At 39.0% G+C, this 23,425-nt stretch overlaps 1 protein-coding gene across 3 annotated transcripts in view; it reads right to left on the bottom strand.

The window, feature by feature from the left end:
- Positions 1-16,496, bottom strand: part of TEX10 (testis expressed 10) — a 66,273-nt gene extending 49,777 nt beyond the window's left edge. For 2 of the 3 annotated variants that reach the window (XR_004681261.1, XM_035016207.1), the window contains exons 1-5: positions 16,314-16,495; positions 12,163-12,351; positions 9,098-9,810; positions 8,462-8,705; positions 3,138-3,250 (exon numbers count right to left, since the gene is read on the bottom strand). Coding sequence is in view for 2 of the 3 variants with exons in the window: in XM_035016207.1 (XP_034872098.1) it covers positions 3,138-3,250; positions 8,462-8,705; positions 9,098-9,810; positions 12,163-12,342 (1,250 nt within the window). In the remaining variant the exon portion in view is untranslated. Of the gene's footprint in view, positions 1-3,137; positions 3,251-8,461; positions 8,706-9,097; positions 9,811-12,162; positions 12,352-16,313 lie in introns of all 3 variants that reach the window. The other variant, XM_035016208.1, reaches the window with a different exon arrangement.
- Between the last annotated feature and the right edge of the window lie 6,929 nt (positions 16,497-23,425).

The raw sequence follows: 23,425 nt of genomic DNA, 5'->3' as shown, positions 1-23,425 counted from the left end.
AGCCCGATGCGGGGCTTGGGGTCGAAGGCAGACGCTCAAAGACTGAGCCACCCAGGTGCCCTCAACAATATATTTTTAAAGTATCATATACTACGATCAGGTGGGATTTAGTCCCAGGAGGCAATGGTGGTTTAACATTCGCAAAACAAGATGCGCCTGGGTCGTTCAGTCGGTTGGACGTCTGCCTTCAGCTCAGGTCATGATCCCAGGGTCCTGGGATTAAGTCCCAACTTTGGGCTCCCTGCTCAGCAGGGAGTTTGCTTCTTCCTCTCCCTCTGATGCTCCCCCTGCTTCTGATCTCTCACTCTCTCTCTCAAATAAATAAATAAAGTCTTTAAAAAATATATACATATGTTTGCAAAACAAGGGGCACCTGGCTGGCTCAACTGGTAGAGCATCAACTCTTGATCTTGGGGTCGAGTTCAAGCCCCACGTTGAGTGTGGAGCCCACTTTAAAAAAATAAAATGTTAAAAAATATATATTCACAAAACAATGTGATACATCACATCAATTAAAGGATAAAAACCATATGCACATTTCAGCAGGTGGAGAAAAAGCATCTGATCAAGAACAATATCCATTCATGATAAAAATCCTCAATAAAGTCCAGAAGAAACATAGCTCAACATAATAAAGTCCTTATATGAAAAACCCACAGCCAACATCATACTCAATGGTGAAAAACTGAGAGCTTTTCCTGTAAACTCAAAAACAAGACAAGGATATCCACTCTCACCCCCTTTTTTTCAACATGGTAATGAAGTCCTAGCCACAGCAATTAGACAACATAAAGAAATAAAAGGCATCCAAGTTGTTAAAGAAATAAAACTCTATTTGCAGATGACATAATACTATATATAGAAAACCCTGAAGACTCCACCCAGAAACTACTAGAACTGATATATGAATTCAGTAAAGTCACAGGATACAAAATCAATGAACAGAACCCTACTGCATTCTTATACACTATTAATGAAGCAAGCAGAAAGTGAAATTAAGAAAACAATCCCATTTACAATTGCACCACATAATAAAGTATCTTGGAACAAACTTAACCAAAGAGGTGAAAGACCTGTACTCTGAAAACTTTAAAAACACTGATGAAAGAAATTCAAGACAATGCAAAAAACTGGAAAGACATTCCATCCATGCTCATGGGTTGGAAGAACAAATATTGTTAAAATTTCTGTACTACACAAAGCAATCTACAGATTTAATGCAATCCCTATCAAAATACCAACAGTATTTTTCACAGAACTAGAACAAACAATCCTAAAATTTGTATAGAATCACAAAAGACCTCGAATACCCAAAGCAATCTTGAAAAACAAAAACAAAACTAGAGGTATCACAATTCCAGTTACACTCAAAGTTATATTGCAAAGTGGTAGTAAAACAGTATGATAATGGCATTAGACACATATATCAATGGACTAGAGCAGGAAAACCAGAAATACACCAACAATTATATGGTCAATTAATCTTCGACAAAGGAGGAATGAATATAGAATAGGAAAAACATAGTGTCTTTCAACAAATGGTGTTGGGAAAACTGGACAGCTACACACAAGAGAATGAAACTGGACCACTTTCTTACACTATACACAAAAATAAATTCAAACTGAATTGAAAACCTAAATGTGAGACCTGAAACCATAAAAATCCTTGAAGAGAGCACAGGCAGTAATCTGACATGGACTGTAACAACATTTTTCTAGATGTCTCCTGAGGCAAGGGAAATAAAAGCAAAAATAAACTACTGGGACATCAAAATAAAGCTTCTGCACAGAAAAAGCAACGATCAACAAAACTAAAAAGCAACCTACAGAATGGGAGAAGATATTTGCAAATGAGGGGCGCCTGGGTGGCTCAGTCGTTAAGTGTCTGCCTTGGGCTGTCATGGTCTCAGGGTCCTGGGATGGAGCCCCGCATCAGGCTCCCTGCTCTGCGGGGAGCCTACTTCTCCCTCTCCCACTCCCCCTGCTTGTGTTCCCTATCTCGCTGTGTCTCTGTCAAATAAATGAATAAAATCTTTAAAAAAAAAAAAAAAAGATATTTGCAAATGACATATCCAGTAAAGGGTTAGTATCCACAATATATAAAGAACTGATACAATCAATACCTAAAAAACAAATAATCCAATTAAAAATGAGCAGAAAACATGAACAGAAATTTCAAGACATCCAGATGGCCAACAAGCACACAAAAAGATGCTCAACATCACTCACTGTCAGGGAAATGCAAACCAAAACTACAATGAGATATCACCTTACACCTGTCAGAATGGCTAAAATCAAAAACACAAGAAACAGGTGCTCGTGAGGATGTAGGAAAAAAAGAGCACCCACACGCTGCTAGTGGGAATGCAAGCTGGTGCAGTCACTGTGGAAAACAGTATGGAGGTTGCTGAAAAAATTAAAACTAGAACTACCCTATGATCCAGAAATCACACTAGTGAATATTTACACCAAAAACACAAAAAAACTAATTCAAAGGGACACACACACCCCATGTTTACATTATTTACAACAGCCAAACTATGGAAGCGGTCCATCGATAATGAATGGAAACCACTTTATAGAAACACAGGCCCACCTCAAGAAGCAAGAAAATTTTATTAGATAACTTGTTTTTACATTTATTTGCTCTCACTTGAGGTAAACATTTTAAACAGTTTCCAGGCTTACAATTTTAAACTCCATCTTCTAATCCATAAGCCTTTGTGTTTTTTTCCTCCCATTATCCCTCTTACTGATACTAGTTTCATTACCATTTTCCTCATACATAAATGATACAACTAGATGACCTTTAAGATACTCTCGCTTAGAGATTACATAGTACCTCTCCCAAATATTCAGGTCAACAAATTTTATTAAATTATTTACATAATTTGATATCTGATACTCACTTTGCATAAAATATTCACTATTTTTAAAAATTAAAAGAAATGAAAATTTTAAGGCTTAAAGTGACTTGTTCAAGATTAGCCATACTACTGCTACTTTTAGTTTTATTTCACAAAATTTAGATATGAACCCCTCACAGTGTAGAAAGTTCCAGTTTAAGGCTAATTATATTTTAGTAATTTCAGGTTAAAAAATTTTTCAAGTCTATACAGTGGAAGGAATCACAATACCTTTTATTTGTCTCTTTCCTTTTGTGCTTGGTTATTTCTTTTAAGGCATATGGAAAATGACTCATAAAATGGTGTTTGAAATCAATAAGATAATTCTTTCGAAGCCACGACTCCTATTAAAATAAGCGAGTATTAGAAAATCTATAAGAAACAATTATTTAAAATAATCAAATTTAAGCAGAAATTTGACTTAATATTCAACTATAAATTTACGGTTATAATAAACCTTTTGTTCATGATAGAAGACGTAAATAAATTTTAAAATCAGAATAAAATATTAGGGCATCCAATTCTCACCCATAGATCTTTTTGGTGCTTAGTAATTATCTTGCATTTTATCTACTGTTTAAGAGAATAAAAAGGGAGAAAATAAGATGTAAGAAAATTCTTAATCTGAACCACTAATGCAATATATATAAAAAATATACATAAAAAATATATCAGAAAGTCTTCTCCTAATGTTCTATTTATACAGTAACTATATCCCAGGAATTCTATTATTTCCAATTAAACATATTTTAACATTGTCACAAAGCAATGCACTTCTCCAAAATTCTTGCAGTATTCATGAATCTGTCTTTCTCTCCTACTTAAAACATTAATTCCAGATCACAACACTCTTATTTCCTCCTATTCAGAGAACCAACCATTCCATTTTGCCAGGGATTGAAGGGTTTCTTGGGATATGGGTATTTAAAATAGCTGGTCACCCAACAGCTCCTTAGTATCCTTTTCTGGATTCTTCTCTTTATGCTAATCTATAATTGTATACTCAACATGTTCTTTTGGACTTCTAACAAGCATCTCAAATTTAACATGAATAGGGGTGCCTGGGTGGTACAGTCTGTTAAGCGCCCAACTCTTGGTTTTGGCTCAAGTCATGATCCCATGGGTCATGGGACTGAGCCCCGCGTTAGGTTCCCCACTCAGCAGGGAGTCTGCTTAGGTTTCTCTCTCCGTCCCCTCCTCACCCCTGCCCCCCCATGCACTCTCTAAAATAAATAAATCAATCTTAAAAAAAATTTAACATGAATAAACTGAACTCTCACCACCAGCAGTCACACTGTCATTTGGACCATAACACAGGATTGTCCTTGCTTCTCTTTCCTTGACTATGCCCATCAGCAGTCCCACTGGCTTATCAGAATCCAGTTGCTTCTCACAGCTTCAATCACTAGTTACCATTCTACTCCAATCAACCATTTTACCTAGATTACTGCAATAGCCTCCCAACTGGTCTCCCTACTTTTCCTGCTGCCCTCCTCAAAAGTCAATTCTCTGCATAGCAGCCAGGGTGATCTTTTAAAACATAAATCTTGCTTCAAAATAATACAGGAAGGGAGAAAGGGAATAAGTGTATATGTAGGGTAGGACTGGTAATCCATAGGAGGGATGGTGTGAGGTTGGGCCATACAGTTCTGCTAGAGCTAGATGCTGACCACAGGGAAGTTCACTAGTGTTCTATTTGCAAATTCAACATATTAAAGTTAAATACACATAATTCAGATCATGCCACTCCCCTGCTGAAAACCCTCCATTGTCTTTTCATCACACTCAGGTTAAAATCCAAACTTGTTACCATGGCCATAGGGTCCCACATGATCTGGCCCCTGTCACTTTTTCTCACTCATCTTCTACCATTATCCTAGTACCTCACTTGCACAGGTTTTCCTGCCATTCCTCAAATATGTCAATCTGTTCTCACTTTCAGGGGCTTTACACTTGCTAGTCCCTACTGGAAGGTTGGGAAGACTGGAAGGTTCTTCCCACAGGTCTTTACAAGACTTGCTCCTTTAACTTCACCAGTGCCATTCAAAAGTCATGAAAACATTTCCTGCCCACCTATTTAAAATAGCTCCCCCTCATTCTGTTCGAGCACTTGTTCTCTCTTTACCCTGCTTTACTTTCATCTTTCCTTTTAACACTGACATTATGTATTTGTTTCCATCCATCAACCCTACCAGAAAGTAAGTATACTGTGAGGGCAAGCAACCCTGCAATGATGGAATTTTCTTCATCTGTGTTGTCTAATATAGCAGCCACTAGCCACATGTACCTACATGAGCACTTCAAATGTGGCTAGTATGACTGAAGAACTGAATTTTAATTAACTTAAATAGCCACATTTATCGATGCTCAACAAATCCTTGATGCATGATTGCATCTGACCATTCTTCACAAATTCTAATCTTCATGGGGAAAAGACATCAGCAATGAGACACATAAAGATTACAATACAATATAAAGCTAAGATATAACATAATTTCTATAATAATTATAATACTGACCCTGAGGCTATTAATACAAGACCGCAAAGACCCCAAAATCCAAGTAAATTAAAAAGTTAAATTGCATTTCATTTTTAAAACTAGCTATAGATTAAGGATACACAGTGTATCAGAAATAAGCAACCTCAGTAAGGACGAGTATTCAACCACTGCAAATACGATTTAATGTACCTTGAGATTTCTTTTTAAAGCAAATATCAGAGAGTTCAGATTTCTAAAAAGGCTTTAAAAAAAACACTATTTAGGTAGAAACGAGATTTTTCAACTGTGCAGCAAATAAACACATTTAGCAAAACCTAAAAGCAAACAGTTATCCTAAGACTGTGCCTAATCTAGATGCCAATTTATCAACAGAAGACCTATACATTTTCTGAGAGAAGAGCTACAATCCAGCTTGTGGGACACAATTTGCATTTAAGGCCAAGGAATGCCATTTCATCCCTCCTTTAAAGTTTGAGCTGTTACAGGTCACACAATATTAACTACTATTATTAACTATTAAGCTATAACTGAAGGTCAGTGAGAGAGGGGAACAGTGAGAATGGTAATGAAAAATAAATTATTGCATTTTAATGTCACCTTGTACAACTCACATATATATTTATACTTTGTCTCTAAAACAATGGATATCCAATTATTACAGTTCAACATAACCCATTTTGCCAAGGTAAATTAGAGAATTCTACCAGTGTATGCTTTTAAATACTATTTCTATTTGAATTAAACTTCCTTCAGTTCATTTGAATTTTAAACAGTAGCCCAATTTAGTATTCTATGTTGCCTTCAAAGGTCTATGCAAAACAGTCTTCTGAACTTAGTGTCCTGCATTAATGAACTGCTAATAAATACAGTTGTATTAGAATAGCATGGAATAGTTCTAAAGCATATAACTTTAAATAGCCATAAAATTAAGGCAGTGGTTAGGTCTTTTGACAATGTTATCTGAATGATAGTGGATGATATAAAACTAGCATAATTAATGAATTTGCATTTGGTCCTACCATTCTATCTAGTTACAAATACTATTACTAAAGGAATAACAATACTCAGCGTCCATATGTCACCAAACACCAAAATGCCCAGAATCTTTATTCCTTAGCCTTCTAAAAATGAAGGAAAGACTAGTACTTAAGATTTATGTTGATATCATTACTTTTACTTTCTATCCCAGGTTCAGATAAATCCATTCAAGACTGCAAATAACATATACTTTTCTAAAAAGCTGTATGCATTACTACTGTCACTAGCCTACATCACAGACTGCCATAAAAGACAGTAAGCTTTCCTTTCATAAAATCATACATCCTACCCCCAACCCCGATCAATTTCTTGCCAATGTATGCAAATGAATCATGAGACAGGCTCAAAATTGTAGTCAATAAAATGCCATGCTATTTGAAAAAGCAATTCATTTAACAACACTACAGATGATGGGTAATGGGTTAATAGTGTTAGAGCAAGCTCTTAAAATACATACTTTAGTATGATTCCATAATGCTTTTCAAGATTATCCAGTACTACTTTTAAGTTAACCCCGTCTTATTTAATACGGCCTATTAGCTTGAAATAGAAAGAATTAAACAAAACCAGAAAACTGCATTGTCAGTTTTGTACATATGTAGGCAACTTCAAAGATTCACACCTGCCTAGTCAAAAGTCCTTGCAGGAATTCTAAAAACCAGATGCTTCGAGCTTTGAAGTATTGTTCCTGCAGCTGCCCTTTTTAAGTGTGCTATCATATTAATTTAACACCAATTAATCTCAGAACTTGTTCTTCCTTACTTGCACGATGGACTATATAGTATATTCTCTATACTACAGCACTTTAAAAAAGCTGCCACCAGGGCGCCTGGGTGGCTCAGCTGGTTAGGCGACTGCCTTCAGCTCAGGTCATGATCCTGGAGTCCCGGGATCCAGTCCCACATCAGGCTCCCTGCTGGGCAGGGAGTCCACTTCTCCCTCTGACCCTCCCCCCTCTCATGTGCTCTCTCTCTCTCTCTCATTCTCTCAAATAAATAAAATCTTTAAAAAAATACAAAAAAGCTTCCACCATTCAATTCTCCCCCCAAACAGTAGATATATTTAATCATCACAAAACACGTCTTTTACCATCAGCTTTTCTAGTAAAAATCTGCATAGACTTAAAATCTTAGGTTAATTTCACTAACACCATGCCTACAACTACAGCTTACCTACATATAGTAAATATAACTTTTACAGATGTTTTCTGATCTTATATCCCTTATCAAGAGAAAACAAAAGAGCATGCACTAATCAAGTCTATATGTAACTTCTCTAAATCATAGTTTAAAAACAACTCAGGGTTGGTTATGAGATCTTCACTGTGGTCCATTTCTGCTAAAATTGGCAATGTGGCACACACTGGAAGTACTTAATAAGCAACATTTTTAATCCCATAAAAGGCCTCCAAAAGTAGAATGTTCCTACATAATCAATCTGCCATAAACAATGCATTGTAACACTACTGTGAATTATATCTAATAAAAGCAAATGAAATCAAGCTCACCAAAAAAAAAAAAAGAAAAAAGAAAGAAATCAAGTTCATTAAGTTATGTATTTCCACAGGGCACCTGGGTGGCTCAGTCGGTTAAGCATCCAACTCTTGATTTCAGCTCAGGTCATGAACTCAGCCCTGCGCTGAGCCCCTCATCAGGCTCCATGCTCAGTGCTGAATCTGCCTGAGATTCCCTCTTTCTCTCCCCCCTCCACTCCTGCCCTCCCTCCACTCAGCACTCTAAATAAATAAATAAATGAATGAATGAATGAATGAATGAATGAATGAATAAATAAAATCCCCCCCCCCACCAAAAGAAGTTATGCATTTCACTTAAATTAAAAATATTCAGAGAATCTCCTAAACTATTTTAACTTGCAGTTTAGGAGAAAAGCAAGAAACAAGTTTATAGTCACACCACGGGAATGTTTTTAGAAAATGCATAACCAATTAGCAATAATATACTGTTTTCTAATCTGCCCATTTATGATAACTAAGAAAATAACCCCTTAAGTTCTCACCAATTTATGAGTTTCATCATGTTGTTTAGAGAGTTTCCACAGAAGGGAAATAATATTAAGAACTTGCTGCATAACCTGCAGAGGTTCTCGTTCTATACCATTTCCAATAGAAGCAGCTAGTTGTGGAGGCACAGCTTCAATCCAGCATTCAATTAGCAATGGAATTATTATCTCAATAAATCCTTTCAAGTTTTCAGTAGATGAGAGGCCTTCATCCACACTGCCTAGTCCTCCAACCAGGTACCTAGTAAGGAAGGGTAAGAATGGAAAAAAAATTAATGATTAAAAAATATTATTCCTTGCTTAATTTAAAATATTAAGGGTCAAGTACCAGTAAAAATGAAGTTCCCTGAATTGATAATTACATTGATCAAGACTAGTAAGAAAATAAAATTCTAAAATGACAAAGCCAAGAAAAACTATCAAGTTTTACTTCTCTTTTAGGCTTTGCTAGAAATGAATAAATTAATTACTTTCAAATGACTCCTCCCATCAGTAAATAAAATCAAATCATGAGTAACTATATGAAAACTATAAAAGACAACTGCATGTCTTCCCACCATTAGCCATCAATGGTCAGCAGTTAAAATTCAATATAGGAAAACTGAGCGTGGACATAACTGAAATCCTTCTTACCGTAGCCTGAACTGTGAACTGACATTTGGCTGTGAACCCCCATTTTCATAAACCTGGATGTGCTGCTGGTCGTTGGCATGTTCTTTCCAGTTGATAAAAATGGAGTTGCTAGTGGCATGGGGATTTTCTTTTTGTTCCTGAAGTCCTTCACTTTCTCTCAACCTACTGGATCCATCTGCCAAGGCCTGAAGGAATTTACTGAGTCTCACTAAGACTTTCAGCCTCCACTGCTGAGAAGTGAGTCTCCGATTAGGATTTACAGAAAGTATCCAGGACTGGGATCTGTCTCTATTTATCAGTCCTTTGGACAGCTGCTGATGAGAAATAAGTTCTACAAAATTCTTAAGCAATATACTGCTACGGCCAGTAATTAAGGCTGGGTACTGTTCCAGCAGAATGTCCAAAACTTTTAAAGAGTCCTCCTGAATTCCTTCAGTAATGTGAGTCATGGCACTAGAGAGATGGGCACTTACCAAAGGAAAAAATGGAGAAATTTGTTCAGCTCGTATTTTGGGGGCCAGGAATTGAAGAAGTTGAACTGCTGCTAATCGTACATTAGCATCTTTATCTGTAAACACAGCAGTCACTTCACTTAATATGTTTGAAAGGTGTGCATCAATTATAAATGGGTACTGAGACAAAAGGTCTTTAAGTCCAAGAAGAGCACTTTGTTTAACCCCAGCATTGTAGTGATGCATCTGTGACAGCAAATCCTAAAAATAAAAACAGAGGATTTAGCTATATATGCATATTATAACATTTTCAAATAAACATGCTAATAACTAAAACTATAAACTCACACTCCTTGGGGAAACTGCTTCAATAAGTATTTTTTAAATGTTACCTAGCCTCTACTAAGAACAGAAACATTGTTTTATCTTTAAAATAGATTTAGCTTAGGGGCGCCTGGGTGGCTCAGTCACTTAAGCATCTGCCTTCTGCTCAGGTCATGGTCTCAGGCCCCCGGGATGGAGCCCCGCATCAGGCTCAGCAGGGAGCCTGCTTCTCCCTCTCCCTCTGCCACTCCCCCTGCTTGTGCACGTGCGCTCTAATAAATAAATAAAATCTTTTAAAAAATAAAATAGATTTAGCTTAATAAAAACATAATTTTCAGTTAGAATTTTCTCTTTCTGAAATTGACCTACATGAAGGCTTAGGCAGGCTATCATTTAAAGTGACAGCAGTCATCATCACAATTTAAAGACCTACTACAGGGGTGCTTGGGTGGCTCAGTTAAGTGTCTGCCTTCAGCTTGGGTTGTGATCCCAGGGTCCTGGGATCGAGCCCCATGTCAGGCCCCCCGCTCAGTGGAGAGTCTGCTTCTCCCTCTCCCCCAGCTTGTGCTCTCTCTCTCCTCTCTCTCGCTCACTCTCTCAAATAAATAAAATCTTAAAAAAAATAAAAAATAAAAAAATAAAGACCTACTATATATCAAACATACAGTAAATGCATTTATATAATTTAACAGGCCCATTCTGCCTATTTTAAATGGTCTTTCAGGGTGTGTGTGTATATCCTGAGTATAACACTTGACAATTTTATTTGTGGAATAATTTATATAATTTGTGAAAAAAACGTAACTTCAAATACCTTTTTAATATTATTTAACCTTCAGAGCTTAAAAGCAAAACTAGAAAGTGTTTCTCCTCACAAAAACTTGTTCACAAATGTTCCTAACAGCACTACACATAAGAGTCAAAAAGTGGCAAAAAAAAAAAAAAAAAGAGTCAAAAAGTGGCAACAAACTGGGTGGGGGATGGCCTAGATGGGTGATGGGTATTAAAGAGGGCACTTGTGATGAGCACTGGGTGTTGTATGTAAGTGACGAATCACTGATTTCTACTCCAGAAACCAATATTGCACCACATGTTAACTAACAAAATTTAAATTAAAAAAAAAAAGTGGAAACAACCAAATGACCATCAACTGATGTCTGATAAAATGTGACATAACAAGGCACTGGAATACTATTCAACAATATAGGGCGCCTGGGTGGCTCAGTCATTAAGCATCTGCCTTGGGCTCAGGTCATGATCCCAGGGTCCTGGGATCGAGCCCCGCATCGGGCTCCCTATTCGGGAGCCCCTACTCCCCCTGCTTGGGTTCCCTCTCTCACTCGCTCTCTGTCAAATAAATAAATAAAATCTTTAAAAAAAAAAAAATACAAAGGAATGAAGTACTGTTCTGAGAGAGATGCTATACCATGGATGAACCTCAAAAACATGCTAAGCAAAAGACCAACAACAAAAGAGCACATGTCATATTGTTCCATTTACATTAAGTGACCAGAATAAGCAAATCTATACAGATAGAAGGTAGATTAGTGGCTGCCTAGAGCAAGCAGAAAAGAATGGGGAGTGACTTCTAATAGGTCATAGGCCATGATTAATATGTTCTAAGATTAGATTATGGTGATAATAGCATAATTCCATAAATATATTAAAAACTACAAAATGGTACGTTTTATTTTAAGTAGGCTCTACGCTGGGTATGGAGCCCAATGCAGGGCTTGAACTCACGACCCTGAGACCAAGTCCTGAGCTGAGATCAAGAGCCATATGCTTAACCAACTGGGACACTCAGGCACCCCTGGAGTGGTATACTCTAAACGGATGAATTTTATTATGCATAAGTTACACTTCAATAAAGCTGTCAAAATTTTAAGCAAAACTATTGCTCAAACTTTAACTTCACACATTTACAATGAACCTGTAAGTTATGTGATATGTATGGATTCAAAAGTATGGTAAGATCTTCATGAACTATAAAAACACCTGGAAAACTATCACATCAAAAACTTGATACATCAAAAAGTTAAACACAAGAATTATTTCCAGATCATATATTAAATCATCAAATAGGTATACAATGAAGAAATCCCTGCGGGTTTAGTTGAACAAGTCTTTCTAGAGGTGGGAAAGCTACAGTGGCAGCTCAGATTTGGTTAACAAACTCCAACCATCAGCCATCCATAAACCCTGAGAATTAAAAAACCTTTTCACAAAAATCATTCTAGATAATTTCAAAGGAAATGTTATTTTACCAAAACAGTATTTATGGTTTACCTTTATGTTAAGTTTTCTATTGTTTGTTGGAAGAGTTCCATCTTCTTTGAGTTGCTCAGGCAGATGTATAGTCTTCGTTTTAAAGTTTGTAATAGTAGCATTTTCTAACTTGGGTTTCTTTTTACCAACTTTTAGTTTTACTTTTTGAAAATCATCTTGGCGTTTTCTTTTTTTGGTCATTCTTGAGTGCTATAGTGAAAAGAATTTTAAAACAATGGGTAAAAAAAGATAAATTCAAAAGAATAAAGAGTTTTCCAACATTTACATTACTCTAAAATTTCAAAGATAATCAAGAATCAGGGCCAACAAGAACTATGCCAAAGGATCAAAGTATTAAATGGAAAATACCTTTACCAAGAGGTATAGCTTAGTCAAGAGATATTGTAAAGAGGAGTCATCAACAATAACGCAACAATCCTGCCACAGGTTTGTCAAGGGTTTTTAGCTGAGGAACCTTTGTCAAGCAATTGTGCTAAATGGAAACCTTTTGAAATAACATCCCACCCAGGGTTTGGCGGGAATGGGGGAGGGGGGGCAAGCACACATTTGCTATAGATATACCTTGTTATCTGCTCCTGGCCCCTGAAAGTCCCTGAGGAACCTCTACTAACAAAACTAAGTTTTTTAATACAGCCTGTAATAGTCAAAAAAGTTTCATGAACCTAAGTTGACTCTTGAAAAAAATATAAGATTCAGAGATATGCAGCAAGGAGAGTTAATGAGCATTTCATGAGTAAGGAAAACGGTATAGATCAGAAGAGAGAATATGCCTAGTACAGGCAAAAATGAGATAGCATTTTGAACACCAGGATAGGTTCAGATTAGATATAAACAGAAAACATACAAAAGCAGGATAAAAAGCAGTATAAAAGGAAATACAGTGTAACAGAGGGGTAAGGAACAAAGATGAGCTAGGCCACTGTTTTAATAAATAACTTGGGCATAAACATGTCATCTTGCACTTCCCCCTCTACACCACCTTCTTTCAATTTACATCCAAATTTTCCCACTTACATACAGAACCTTTGATTTGTGTCTCCTACCCATTCCCAGGACACTTCTTAAATCCTTTATTTCCACCCTAGACTGTTTATTAGTTTCCCCCATCAGTATGCTTGCCTTGTTTCTAGCGTCTACTCCCTAGCCCATTTGCTGGAGTCACAAGAGAGCTCTTCCTAAACAGATCTGACCAAGGCTCAGGAGTTTTCAGCTGTTCCTTTACTCCCTTACAGTAAAAACTCCATAGCTTGACATATCACGTCCTTCCTAACTTCCTCTCCAGCTTTATCTTCCCACAAGCTAACATCTATCTAAAAAATAGCCTCCTATACCAGCTCAACTCTTCTTGAAACCTTTTACAACATACTGCAAAAATAATGAATTCTGCTTGTCACTATACACCCACTGCAATAAGTAAATACGTCTGAAATAAATAAAACTTCTCGGGGCGCCTGGGTGGCTCAGTCGTTAAGCGTCTGCCTTCGGCTCAGGTCATGATCCCAGGGTCCTGGGATCGAGCCCCGCATCGGGCTCCCTGCTCAGTAGGGAGCCTGCTTCTCCCTCTCCCACTCCCCCTGCTTGTGTTCCCTCTCTCACTGTGTCTCTCTCTGTCAAATAAATAAATAAAATATTTTTTTAAAAAAACTTTGAAATAAAACTTCTGGTCTGTCATAATTATCCTGGGTCCAGGTACTTTTTCTAAATAAATCACAATACTTTAAGTCAGAGTCCAAAAAATTTAAGTAAATGAAGGTTTACATTTATGTGAAATTAAATGGCTTGTGCAAGACCAAGCAGCTCAAGTTCCAGGAATCCAGAAGCCAATCGCCTATATTATATCCAAACTCACATGATTTCAAGGTTTTAATACATTAGAGCCCCTTGAGCTAAGTAGGATTTGGCTACATAGGTTAAGAGCAGATTCTAGAGCTAGACTGATTCAGTTCTTATCCAGACTGCCACTTTCTAGCTGTGGTTAAAACTGTACCTCAGTTTTTATCCACAAAATAGGGATAATAATACTTAACATCATACAATTATTATGAGGTAAGATTAATGAGGAGCAAATGAGTTCATATTTATAAAACACTGGGAACTGCACCTGGCACTGTCAAATATGTATAAGCACAAACATGTATATTTTCTTAAAGTCTCAGGACTAATACATATCAAGCACAGTCTTAAATGCATTATGTACATTAGCATTCGTTTTCACAGAACCATGTGAGGAAGGTGGTACGAAATCCACCTTAAAGATGTGGCTGACAAAGATTTGTCAGACCTGTATTAGGGAGTTGAAAAGGGACTAAAAGCTCTGCAAAATCAGCTTTATGTTATACGAACTGGAATTAAGGTGAGGATTGCAAACCTGAGTGACAAAATGGTTTGTTTATACCAATTCCAAGTTTTCATCCCACCCACACCTCTAGTTATTCTAGTTTAAAAAAAAAAAAAATGGGTAAGCAGCACCTAAAATGAATACTCACATTGCCTCTTTTAATAAAAGTTTTCACTGATTAAGCAAGCACACTTTGTGAGCTTTCCCTACAATCTTATTACTAGCTAGTACCAGAGATGAAAATAAACGGTACAAGACAGAAAAATCAAATGAATTAACCCCAACTCACCAATCCTCTGTGCTATCTTTAGCCACAAACTACCTGACATGTGTCCAACATAGTCTGTCAAGCTCATGTCATATTATCCATCACTTTGTATTAGTCACACTAATTTCCCTATTAGGAAAACTAAGAGGGCTCATCGCCATTCCTTGACTTTTAAAGTTGGTACTATTATTTTGCGGTACAGAGAGAACATTTTTATACTAGGAACTTCCAAAGTTCTATTACCAATTTGTTATTTTCACTTTAAAGATTTTCAGGGGCACCTGGCTGGCTGTCGGGAGAGCATGCAACTCTGGACCTCAGGGTCATGAATCTGTGCCCCACCTTGTATGTGGAGATGACTTAAAAATAAAATCTTTTAAAATAACTAAAATAGGGGCGCCTGGGTGGCTCAGTCGTTAAGCGCCTGCCTTCGGCTCAGGTCATGATCCCAGGGTCCTGGGATCGAGCCCCGCATCGGGCTCCCTGCTCGGCGGGAAGCCTGCTTCTCCCTCTCCCACTCCCACTCCCCCTGCTTGTGTTCCCTCTCTAGCTGTCTCTCTGTCAAATAAATAAAATCTTTAAAAAATAAATAAAATAAAATAACTAAAATAAAAATAAATAAAATATAGATTTTCATAGCACAGCAAATCAAATAGTTTGACAAAGCCACTCTAACAGTACCGGTGTTGAACAGAAGGTACAAACTCCTGCCTCAAGGGCTGAACTTTCACATCACTGGACCTCCTACACGGGTGAGCCCCTGAAGTTTTAAAACTGGATTTCATACATTCCAGTTGCAAATCTCCTAATTGCAACACAAGGAAGATTCTAGGGTGTCAGAATTTCGACCGAATCAAATTCCAGCTAGTTTGTCTGCCACCCCATTACCCTAATTTCTAACTTCTTTAAAAAATAATAACAAAGCATACTGTAGTTTTCCTTTGATAATCTCCTCGCCAACCCCTTACTCTCACGAGTTCCTCCCAACTCTACTGAAGGGGCCAATCGGAGAAACCAGACTTCTCAGAAAGTAAATGCCCCAAAGAGGGGTGAATCAGAGAACCGCCCATGCCGCTCTGCTCGGTACAGACCGCTTCACCCCCCACACCTGGACGGCAACAGGGCCGAACAGAAGACGCCCGCTCATCCCCACCGCGCGTCTTAGTCCAGCATCCCCGAAGTGAAGAGCCCGTGCATCGTTAAGAACTACCGTTCCTTCTACTCCCGCGGACGGTGGTCAGGACCACAGTCGGGGAGCCGGGGCCCAAATCAAGGCACACCGGCCTAAAAGTCTCTCAGACGCGAAACCGCGCGAACCCGCCCAGTCACTTGAGGCGCTTCAAACGCCCGCGGGGCGCCCCGCCCCCGCACTGCCCCGCTCAGCACCCAGGCCCCGCTCCGCAGCGGCGCCGCGAGACGGTCCCCGGGGGGCACAGACCGGCCACAGCCGGCCTAGCCCGCCTGGGCCGCGAACCGGGGGGCGACGGCTCCGCGCGCCGTCCCGCGCCCCGGGAGGGCCCGGGCCGACGGGCGGCGGCCGCTCACCTGAGGGCCCGGCCGGGACCGGGGCGCGGAGGCAGAGGGAAAAAGCGTCCGAGCAGAAGCCGACCGGGCGACGGTGTGCGCCACGGGCCTCCGCCTCTCGCTCGCGGAGCGTGTTTTCAAATCGCCTCGTCCTCACGCGGCCGCGTCTCCTTCCGCCGCCCGGAAATCAGGGCCCCTCCCCCGCCGCGCCGCGCTCACGTGACCGCGGCCCGCAGCCGCGCGCAGCCGGGGAGGCGGGAGTGGGAGAGGTAGGCCCCGCCCCCGGGAGGAGGGGGCCCGCCGGAAGCCCCTCGCGCTCCGGGAGGCTGAGGGAGGAGAGCGCAGGATCGGAGCACAAAGCTTGGCCCCAAGTCCGGTCCCGAACTTCCTGGGCGTGCGTGGGGCGGGGCGGGGGGGGGAGTGCGGTATCTCCCTGGTTACAGCTGCTTGAGAGCTTGCCTTTTCGCCCCTCGTTAGACCACAGTTCCTCAGACCTGGAGCCACGTTCAAAGAACAGAAGTTGAACTGAATTGGGAAAGGGAAAAGTTTCGGACTGCTAGAACCGTAGAATTCCTGAGGACTTTAACCTGGAGGGAGCAGTTAAGAATTACTTGACAGAGGTCAAAATACACCTAGTAGCTAAAGCCTGAAAGTCTTAGTCGAGGATGTTCCCAGATATTTCAGTATCTCAGCACTAAGATTCCTACTGCTGAAATTAAGTGGGCCCAGGGAAGTTGAGGGAGGAACTGAATGCCTAGAAAGGGGTTAAGAAAGCAAGGAGGATGGCTCATTTGAAAGATACCCTTCCGAAGACTGGCAGGTGGGGTGGAGGAAAGAGCCCCGGGTATGGATTTGAGACCTTGATTCAAATTTGTCTCTACAGCTTATCAGATATAAGACAGTAAGGCTGACAACCATATGAGCCTCAGTTTATAAGCAGAGACACTAGCACTGGGACTAAGAACATTCCTATTCTATGACCAGAGATAAAGCAGACCCAGATACCCACCTCTCTCTTCCCTGGCAACACAGCCATACTACCACAATCTGCCTTGAATCCACCATAAACAAACATTTGGGAGTCATCAGCATTATATGGTATTATATGGTATTAAAAGTTATGAGACTAGATCAGAAGAGGAAAGGCTTATTGCTAGCCAGACATGTCCCCTAAACTCCAGATTCCTAGCTAACAGCTTATTCAACATTTCCTTTGGACATCCTATTTACATCTATCTCAAGGTGAACATGTCCCAAATGGAACTCCTGATTTTCCCCCTGAAAATTATTCCTCCTACAACTTCTTCATCTCAAATAGCAACTTCATCCTTCTAGTTACCCAGGCCAAAAATCCAAAGAAAGGCTTCTTTCTTCCATGTCATACATCTAACTCATCAGGAGATTCTGATCACATCAAACGTTTCCTGACTTCCACCACTTAACACCACTTCCCTTGCTATCATCATGTTCTAAGCCATCTCATGATCACAATAGAAAAACCTCTGAATAGGTTTCCCGTTTCCATCATTGCAGTCTAGTGTCTTCCCCCTACAGTCTAATATCAGCAGAGCAGCTGTGTGATTAATTTAAAATTAAGTCAGATTAGGTCACATTTTTTCTCAAAACCCCTCAGTAACTCCCCATTTCACTTGGAATAAAGCCAGAGCCCTTACCGTGGCCTCAAGATCTGCCATATTATGACATATCACTGAATCTCTGGACACTCCTACGACTCTCCCCTTTTTCCCTCTGCTCCAGCCACCCTTGCTTCTTGCCTGTGGCAAGGTGGCCCAGGTGGTGATGTAGGAGACAGAGAGCTTGGCCTGCCCAAAGGAAGTAGCCAGTCTTCAGCCAACTATTGCTATGAGGAAATGCAAATCTCATGTTCAAGAAAAAAGGAAAACAGAAAATAAGAAATCTGATCTTTAAATATTGGTAAACATGCACTTTTTTTCCCCCCTATTTTTAAAACACTAGGGTGCCTGGCTGGTTCAGTCAGTAGAACCTGCAACTCTTGATGTTGAAGTTGTGAATCCAAGCCCCACGTTGGGTGGAGAGATTACTTAAAAATAAAATTCTAAAGGGGTGCCTGGGTGGCTCAGTCGATTAAGTGTCCAACTCTTGATTTCAGCTCAGGTCATGGTCTCAGGGTCATGAGATCGAACTCCACATCAGACTCCACACTCAGTGTGGAGTCTCTTTGAGATTCTTTCTCTCCCTCTGCCTCTGCCCTCACTTGAGTGTGCATACTCTCTAAATAAATATTTTTTAAAAATAAAATCTAAAAAACCAAAAACAAAACACTGTGTGGGCCAAACAAAATACTTATGAGCAGGTTGCTAGTTTACAACCTCTGGTTTAAGACATGAAAATTATGTACATAAAGAGAGGTTTTTTCCAACTCTAAGTGATGAACTCAACAGTTGCAAGGATCACCTGCTTAGGTGAGCCAGAATAGACCTTTGATAAATGCCAATCATATAACTAATCAGGGTCTTTGACCCATGAGAGAAAAACATGTACAGTGAATATGCATCCTAGAATCTATGGCATGTTTCATTTTCAAAACTCTGTCCAACTGGCCACAAAAACTACGTTATCAGTTTCCTAGGGCTTCTGTAACAAAGTATCAAACCTTGGTGGATTAAACCACAGAAATTTATTAATTCTGGAGACTAGAAATCTGAGATTGTGGTTTGGCGGGGTTGGTTCTTTCTGAGGGCTCTAAGGGAGATGCTGCTTCATGCCTTCTCCTAGCTGCCGGTAGTCTTAGATGTTCCTTGGGTTGTAGACGAATTCTCTGTTTCTTCACATTGTCTTCCCTCTGTGTGTGTCTGTGTCAAGTTCCTCTTTTTAGAAGGACACAAGTCATTTAAGATTAGGGCCCACCCTAATGACCTCATTTTTAACTTGATTGCCTCTGTAAAGACCGTATTTCCAAATAAGGTCACCTTCTGAGGTGTTAGGGGTTAGGACTTCAACATGTCTTTTTGGAGGGACACAATTCAACTCCTATCAGACACTAAGATCTGTGTCCAGAAATATCTGTACTTCATCTGAACAACGTCTCTTTTTTGTCTATGCTCAGAAGCATCACAAAAGTCTAGATTAAGTAACTTACTCCTATACAATTTATATAACCTTTGCAGCTTCTCTGTTTCTTACACCCAGCTTCCAGTTAATATTTGCTTTGGAAATAGGGTAATACTCCTAAAAAAAAAAAAAGTTTAATAAACTTCATTTTATAATGTTGAGGTGAATATAAAAGCATAAACATATTAAACTAACTCTTACCTTATGTTTCAAAGTACCGCTAACACAAAAAGCAGACTCTTTGAAGAAAGCTGAAAAGGATGACTTCAAATTTGGTACTATAACCAGAGAGAAAAATTCCAAACCCATTCTCTAGGAATTGATTGATATGATATATGAAAATTATTTAGGTAACTGCCTGGTACATTTTAAACCATCAATAAATGGCAACAAATGTTACTATTAATGATGTATCATTGTGAAAAATGAAACTTTTAGTAGGTTTCCTAGATAGGAAAGAAAGCAGTTCTGACTTTAAATTAAAAGGAATTTATTGAGATAGTGGGTAACACACAGGATGACCAGGAGGCTGCTGATCCCAGGCTTGGAAAAAGACAGGAAGAAGGAACACCAGCCAGGAATCAGGAGTACAACCACCATTATTCCACAAAAATCAGTCCAAGACATAAGAATTGGAAATGAGGAAGTAAAATCATCTCCATTTGATGATATGATTGTATACCTGAAAAAATCAATTGTAAAGCTACTACAAACAATAAAAATTCAGAAAAAGTGAAGCAATATAAAATTAACATTCAAAAATCAATAGATTTCACATATATAAACAATAACCAGTTAGACAATAGACTGGAAAAGGAAGCCCCATTTACAATAACAATCAAAACAGATAAAATTCCTGGAGTGCTGGGTAGCTCAGTCAGTTAAACATCCTATTCTTGATTTCCGCTCAGGTCATAATCTCAGGGTTGTGAGATCGAGCCCCAAATCGAGCCCCACATCAGGCTCCATGCTCAGCAAGGAGTCTGCATCTCTGCTTCTCCCTCTGCCTACCCCCCTACTCACTCACTTGCTCTTCTTTCTCTCTCTCTCTAAAATAAATAAATAAATCTTTAAAAAAACCAAAATTCCTAGGGCTGAATAAGAAATCAGATTAGAATAGTCAATATCCCACAAATGTCAATTCTCCCAAAATGTATTGATAAATTGAATGAGATCCCAATAAATATGTCAATAGAGTTGGGGTTTTTTTCTAGATCTACACAGGCTGATTAAAATTTGCACATGAGGGGCGCCTGGGTGGCTCAGATGGTTAAGCGTCTGCCTTCGGCTCAGGTCATGATCTCAGGGTCCTGGGATCAAGTCCCGCATCGGGCTCCCTGCTCCTTGGGAGCCTGCTTCTCCCTCTGCCTTTCTCTCTCACTCTGTCTCTCATGAATTAAAAAAAAAAAAAAAGAAAGAAAAAAGAAAAAAAAAATTTGCACATGAAAAAGCTAAAGAATAGCCAAGAAAATTTTGAAAAAGCAGAGCAGTGAGGAGGAATCAGCCCTATTAGATATAGAGACACCTTCTAAAACCTCAATAATTTAAAATGTGGGTTTTGGGGCACCTGGGTGGCTCAGTCGTTAAGCGTCTGCTTTCGGCTCAGGTGATGATCCCAGGGTCCTGGGATCGAGCCCTGCATCCGGCTCCCTGCTCTGCGGGAAGCCTGCTTCTCTCTCTCCCACTCCCCCTGCTTGTGTTCCCTCTCTCACTGTGTCTCTCTCAGTCAAATAAATAAATAAAATCTTTAAAAAAAAAAAAAAGATGGGGCGCCTGGGTGGCTCAGTTGGTTAAGCGACTGCCTTCGGCTCAGGTCATGATCCTGGAGTCCCAGGATCAAGTCCCGCATCAGGCTTCCTGCTCAGCAGGGAGTCTGCTTCTCCTTCTGACCCTCCCCCCTCTCATGCTCTCTCTCTCTATCTCATTCTCTCTCTCAAATAAATATATAAAAAAAAAAATCTTAAAAAATAAAAAAAAAAATAGGGGCGCCTCGGTGGCTCAGTTGGTTAAGCAACTGCCTTCAGCTCGGGTCATGGTCCCAGGGTTCTGGGATCAAGCCCCGCATTGGGCTCCCTTCTCGGTGGGAAGCCTGCTTCTCTCTTTCCCACTCCCCCTGCTTGTGTTCCTTCTCACTGTCTCTCTCTCTCTCTGTCAAATAAATAACTAAAATCTTAAAAAAATAATAAAAAATTAAAAATTAAAAAAAATTTTAAAAAAAGATAAAATGTGGGTTTTGGCATATGAATAGACAAACCAATGGAACAAAATACAAAGTCCAGAAATAGACCCATATAAAAACAAGAATTCAGTACATTTATAAAGTCAATATCTCCTATCAATAGTATAAAGATAAATGATTTGCACAAATAGGGAGCCATTTGGAAAAAGATAAATTTGGGTTCATACTTTAGATATTATATTTGGTGATATAAATTTAAAAAACAAATCCATAAAAATCTCAGAAAACAAAATTATTTTATTTTACAATTTTGACCCTGTACTAGAACCTAAAATCTAAATACCAGGGGGAAAAGTTTTAAAAATTTGATTATGGGCTTTTCCCAAAACTTTCAAAAATCTTCTGCATAACCAAAAGAAAAGAGGAAATAAAAAGTAAAGTCAAAAGGCAAATAACAAATTTGGAAACATTTGCAACTCATATCACAAGTAAAGGATTAATTTTCTTAATATACAAAGAACTAGGAATAAAAAATGACCAAGTACTTGATTGGAAATACTTATTTCCAGTTTGTAGAAAAAGAAATATAAATCACCCTTACATAAAAGATATTAAACCTGACTCATATAACAAGATAAATGCAAATTAAAAGATGATTTTTCTTACTTTTTAAGATTATCAAAATTCAAAAGTTGAAGCTAGCCCTCTCACATTTTGTTGGTAGAAGTATAAACTACAGAAGATGTATTTGCAAGAATTAAATTTGGCTAGGAGTAACAGTAAAACACACAAAAATAAATTAGTTTCTCACATTAAAGTCAAGAAGTTAATTCCTCACATGAAAATCAAGATATAGGCTTCTCTATTGTTGCTCTATTCCCAAGGTCACCTCATAGTTCAAGATGGCTGTTCTAGGTCCAGCCATCACACCCACATTTTAGTCAGCAAATAAAAGAAAAGGAAGGAGAAGGACATGGTCTCTCCATTTGAGGAGACTTCTTAGAAGTTACATATAGCACTTCGGCTACATCTGTCCTTTTGGCAGAACTCAGACTGTATCTAACTAACTGTATAGGAACTAAGAAATATAAGAGATTTTTTGTAAGTAATAAAAACCTCTGCCACAAATACAATTTCATGAAATTTTTGTTTCAAATTTATGTAAACATGTATACTCACTGACAAAACAAAATACATTCTTATGGTGGGTCTCGATTTTTTTTTTTTAAGATTTTATTTATTTATTTGAGACAGAATGAGAGACAGAGAGCACGAGAGGGAGGAGGGTCAGAGGGAGAAGCAGACTCCCTGCTGAGCAGGGAGCGCGATGCGGGACTCGATCCCGGGACTCCAGGATCATGACCTGAGCCGAAGGCAGTCGCTTAACCAACTGAGCCACCCAGGCGCCCCGAGTCTCAATTTTTTAAACTTTGAAAACTAAATGAGGCGATATAATATGATACAAGAACACAGGAAGAAAATAGGCATGATTATTCTTCTGACCTACAAGGAAAGGACTTTTTCAAAGCATAAGAACAAAGAAGAGAAATCATGAGGGTTGAACTGGTAAGTTTGAACTACATAAAAATTTTAAAGTTCTGGTTCAAAAAATATTTTAAACAAAACCAGTAGGAAAAAGATAGGTTAGGTAATAAATGCTTTTAGGACAATTGGTGAGCCATTTTAAGGGAGAAGAAAACTGGCCTCCATAAAATTCCTAACATCAAAATCTTGACATGTGAAAAATCTAAAGGAAAAGATTGAAATATTCGACAGTCACATTCGGGGTCCAGTCAGGAAACAAACCATGCCAGCTATTTTTATAGAGAGAATTTAATGAAAGAATTATTAACCATGTACT

This window comes from Mirounga leonina, unplaced genomic scaffold (assembly GCF_011800145.1).
Source record: "Mirounga leonina isolate KUSES-001 unplaced genomic scaffold, KU_Mleo_1.0 Mir_170, whole genome shotgun sequence".
NCBI lineage: Eukaryota > Metazoa > Chordata > Mammalia > Carnivora > Phocidae > Mirounga > Mirounga leonina.
Note: the sequence above shows the minus strand (reverse complement) of the source record. Positions and strands in the feature narration are given on the sequence as shown.